Genomic DNA, 5,090 nt, shown 5'->3' with positions numbered 1-5,090 from the left:
TAATCTAAGCTATAAACAAAAGCGAAAATCAGTTAAACATACCTGATAAAACGGCACATACAATGTAGCGTACACGAATTCTCAAAGTCAAAGCGTACAGCTGCCAGCCGGGCGGCCATGCCGGGCCGCTGCACGTTTCCTCACCCAAAACTTCGAAATGCCATTTTCTTTTAAAAAAGAATAGTTTTGAAGAAATTGGCAAAGGAACCGAACCTTTGTCAGCCGTCGTTGACGTTTCTGTTGAAGCGCGTGAGTTTTTCCACACTCAAAAGCCGCTCTTCATGTGTCATTACCATCCTTTATAAATAAAAGGTTAAGCCTGAGCCCATCGTAATTATCGTACACCACCGAATCCAGAAAGGCAGAGCAAACCATTTTACTGTTAATTGGGTTTCTTCCTTTGTTGTCATTTCCCTCTTTATCTGCTAAACTCTCCATTTCATAAAGCCCACCGCATCTCCTTCGTTGCACTCCATCCAAAGCTTTTTCCACATGGCTTCGTCTTTGTCATCAAAAGATTTCCAAGAGGGTATAATCATATATGCAGCTTTTTCTTCCTGAGTTTCTATGAACAAATTACGCTTAATTAATTTGCAGATGACTGGTTTTTGTTGTTAGTAATTGTAAGAATATTGTGTGCATTGCAGGAGTAGATGAAGGGAGACCTATTCCTACTGACCAGAACGTTCTGCAAAAGCATGTTGCGTTCTTTGACAGGAACCATGATGGCCTCATTTATCCATGGGAGACTTTTGAAGGTTCTTTTTTAACTCTAAAAAAGAAAGAAGAGAATTCATTTTATTTCTTCAAGGATTATAATTTGTTCTTGGGGTTCTCTTAAACAGGTTTTCGAGCGATTGGGGCTGGTTATATGTTGTCAATTGCCAGTGCTATCTTAATCAATATTGCTCTCAGTCGCAAAACTCGCGCTGTAAACTCCTCGCTCATATCCTCTTCTTTCTGTGTCGGGTCCTTCTGATTTTGATTTGGTTTTTGGTCTGAATCCCTTTATTCTGCTATTTCTTTTATCTGTCTCAATTTGTGGTTTCATCAGTTATGTCCTTTCCTTGCTCTTGTGAAATTTTACTCTTAAAACTTGGGATTTGAATAACGATCGGAGATATATATTGAAGGAAATGATAAGTAGTCAAACATTGTACTTCCAAAACAGAAAGTGGCAAATCGCGTAGATAATTAATTAATAATTGCCTGTTTAAACCAAACATTAATTAGGTGGTTGTTTCTCTCTCTCTTTCTGAACCTTATGCGTGTTCTAGACTTCTAGCCTTCCATGATTTAAAACGTCTGAATCTAAGGTTTTTCTGGTTGGACACGTGGACAATATGGTTTCCATAGCTTGAAGACTAGGTGAGTTGGATGAGTCAAGCAATCATCGACAAAAGGAATGTAAGAACACATAGTGCACAAGACTATTCAATGCGTTGCTGTCCAGGGTGACCATTGCTTAGTCCAAAAAGACAAAACTTTCTTCTGTTGGAGCAGGCCTTTGAGAAGTGAGAAGGACAAACAATAAATTGGAGATTCTTTCTCAGTGTTTTTCTTTTCTTCCTTTTTTTGGTATTTTTTGATGTATCAACCTTCACCATCCACATACTCAAATTTTTTTTAAGGGCCTGTTTGGTTCACAAAATCTTGAATTTTTTGCTTGAAATATTCACAACATTTCTAAGCATGCCGATTTTTGGATCATTTGATAACATGTTAGTAGAAAATGTAAGGTTCCAAATTATCAGAAATTTCACCATTTTAGGAGGAAACCCATACCTACCTTCCACTTATGTCAGGAGGGAATGTGAATTTTCTCCTTTTTATGTCATTGCTAAATGCTCATTTTGATCAAAAATACAAAAACCCAAAGCCAATTTCCGCAAGCCCTAAACCTGATATGCTACAATATTTATGCTATAAATGTATATGACTTTATTTTCTACGTCTTAAATAAATATTTTCAGTTATGCTATAATATAATTTGTCATTTTTAAGTAAATATTATATAATATATAATTTTAAATTTACTTTGATGGCAACTGTACTTTTATTGTTAAATATTTTATATTCGTTAAAATTATTAATTCAATCAATAGATAAATGATTTTTAAGTATCAATGCCTTTATATAGTGATATAGATACTTTGTTAATTATATATATATATATATATATATATATATGTTATTTTCAATTTGATTTGTTATATTTCCAATATGTAAAATTTCATAAAGAATTGCATTAATATAGATTCATTTTATTATTTTAGTATTAGATGGCACCATATATAGGCCAATAGAACATGGTTATAAAGACTTAAAAATCCAAATATTATTATAGATCCTTTGGTCCTAATATTATTATAAGATACGAAAAAGACTGTTTCTTATTATATAGTTGAAATCATAAGGACAACAAAGTTTTTTTTCCCCTTTAAACTTTATCACCACTGTACATCTACTAGATCTTTTTTGAGTTCAGTTTATCTAGATTTTAATTTTCATACAACATTCCGCCATTTATAGTCGCTGAAGTTTCCAAAGAGGTGGGATGTGTTACATGAACTAGGACCTCGGAAGATAGTACTAGGAAAGAGGAAAACAGCATAACTGGAAATCCTGTTTTCTAACATTTTTTTCCCTCATCCTCTAGCTTCCAGTCAGAATGAGGCATCTGTTCCTTAAATAGAGTTCATAAAACTAAGAAGAATAGATATAGCACAAACAGTCTTCCTCAAAATCCCTGAATATTTTCACTAAATCGAGATAGGATGCCAAAAAATTTATACATAAATACTTTCCATATATGATCTGGGACAAAATTTCTTTTTGCGTTAAACTATATGGAGATCAGTATTTACCGGTATATATTTTCCACTTTGTTTTTCAGTGTATGATCTTATTTCAACATTTGGTGCAGGGGAAATTTTCTTTGCTCTTCCCCATTGAGGTTAAAAACATTCACAAGGCAAAACATGGGAGTGACTCTGGCGTATACGACAGTGAAGGAAGGTAAATCTCATTCATTAAATTTTAATTTGCATCACATGGATCTGAGTTGTTATTCTTGCCAACGAATACTAAGGATAAAGCTTGCAAAGAATCTAAGCTTTATACTTAATTTAAGCATTGTCCTATCTGGCATGCCTCAATTCCATGTCTTTATGCTAAATGTCTTATTCTTTCTTACCTTATGGGGAACGTCATGAGTTGCTTGCTGATACGATCTGGTTATATGAATCTGTAATTACAATATGAAAAAGTTGAAAATCTTCGGGTTGGATAGTATCCCAGATTTCTTACTCCCTGTTCTTCTTCCTGATTAATTTTTTCTGCTATTATCTCTATTTGTTTATACATTAATGACAGTAGGACCTAATCTATATTTAAGTCACTATCTTATAGAACCTGACCGTACTGGCTCATGCTGTCAAGCTTGACCCACCATATGGTAGAGAAATTAGACCAAAGTTGGCAGGTTGAGTTACTAGGTTAGGTTGCCATTTTTCATTTAGGTTCAAATAAATGAAGTCAAATTAATGACGGATTTGTTAGCTATAAATGTGCTAGCTACCAAGTTTTTGGTTGGTATTCCCTTGTGAATTATTTATTATATCATCTAATTTTAGAATTGTAATATGATAGGTTTGTGCCCTTGAAGTTTGAAGAAATCTTCAGCAAATTCGCCAGGACACATTCCAATGCCTTAACATCTGATGAACTGAAGGCAATGCTCAAGGCTAATAGGGAACCACAGGATTACAAAGGATGGTTAGTTTTAATAATTTTTTTTCTCAGTTTATTAATAATTTTGTACAAAAGAAAAAAAAATAAAAACGTTGGAAAACAAAATTGCAGGATTGGTAGCTGGACAGAATGGAGGACTTTATACAGTCTATGCAAGGACAAACATGGTTTATTGCGTAAAGAAACAATTAGAGCTGTTTATGATGGAAGCCTCTTTGAACATATGGAGAGGGAAAGAGCAGCTGCCAAAAAGAAAGCGTAATGAGCCTTTACATTCCAATTGCAATGACTTAATTTTAAATTCTTTGATTTGCTTAATTTGAGAATTAAATGTAAATTAATTGTTTGAAGCAAACAAGAAGGAGAAGAGTAAGCTCTAGTGGGATTATTTTCTTCTGCTTTTTGTCCGTGATGCAGCTGTATGTAAAGCGATGGTTGTTATTTCGTATGCTGGTCATGGACTGCTCGGCCACAAGGGGTGGGAAGATTTGACTCAGGATTGTAACTTAAAATGTTTGTGTTCTTTGTTTAGATTTATTTGATAGAAATGTATAAGCATAAACCATTGTTAAATTTACTGAACGTATTGAGAATTTCATTGAATGGTAGATCGTTGAAACTCTCTCCCTCGGTCTCCCTCACTTAAATCCCACTCAGTCTCTAGGTTAATTTGATACCAGGCTTCCAGTTTGCGTAATAGGATTCAGCATTGGCCATCTCTTGAGGTCCCTGTGCGTATATCTCGGCTTGTACCAGGCCCAGCCCAATTATGATGTGATTCTCCAGAGAAGAACATGCCATTAAGCCTCTTGCATGAAGCTCCAATGATTAGATTAGGATAGGGTATCATGTTCTCAATTATAGCAATGAGAATAAGACACTGCATATTTCTTTTTGAACATTATTTTGGGATGCCCAAAGTATTTATAGCATAAATTTGAGTTTCCTCACCCACTGCTCTGAGGTTTCCACCAGGAAATCCCAGATTCCCATCAAGGAAAATAGTTCAATTTGCCATGATCTCTCTCCAGACAAATGCCGATTAATTTGTTGCTACATAAACAAGAAACTCAATATCTGGGTCTAAATAATAAGAAATTAATATCCCTTAAGAATAAACCTGTGGTAAGTAAAATATGGTTGAAAGCTGAGCCAAAAAATATAAGCGTGAAAGCACCTGGAGATACAGATAAGAGATAGGAAGAAATAAAGCAGCTTGATATTATTGACACTTAGGTTCAAGTACATCCACAGATGTAGAAGAGGACAGAAAATATATGCTTGTGATCAATTTCGGTCACCTTAAAAGTTAGAGCTTTCACTTTTCAGGCTAATCA

The 5,090-nt window shown here is 34.6% G+C and overlaps 1 protein-coding gene across 3 annotated transcripts; it reads left to right on the top strand.

Moving 5' to 3' along the window:
* On the top strand, window positions 240–4,657 carry LOC18609860 (probable peroxygenase 4). 3 transcript variants are annotated; one of them, XM_007045186.2, is made up of 7 exons: window positions 240–529; window positions 648–758; window positions 846–931; window positions 2,927–3,018; window positions 3,652–3,777; window positions 3,865–4,011; window positions 4,434–4,657. In XM_007045186.2, exons 1-7 carry the CDS (start codon window positions 493–495, stop codon window positions 4,555–4,557), a joined length of 723 nt encoding a protein of 240 aa, XP_007045248.2. In that variant the 5' UTR covers window positions 240–492; the 3' UTR covers window positions 4,558–4,657. The 3 variants fall into 3 exon arrangements, with proteins under 3 accessions (XP_007045248.2, XP_017971719.1, XP_017971718.1); XM_018116230.1 differs by lacking the exon at window positions 4,434–4,657 and adding an exon at window positions 4,171–4,376 and having other exon boundaries at window positions 250–529; XM_018116229.1 differs by lacking the exon at window positions 4,434–4,657 and adding an exon at window positions 4,105–4,376 and having other exon boundaries at window positions 255–529.

The sequence above is a fragment of the Theobroma cacao genome, chromosome 2 (genome assembly GCF_000208745.1).
Source record: "Theobroma cacao cultivar B97-61/B2 chromosome 2, Criollo_cocoa_genome_V2, whole genome shotgun sequence".
NCBI lineage: Eukaryota > Viridiplantae > Streptophyta > Magnoliopsida > Malvales > Malvaceae > Theobroma > Theobroma cacao.
Note: the sequence above shows the minus strand (reverse complement) of the source record. Positions and strands in the feature narration are given on the sequence as shown.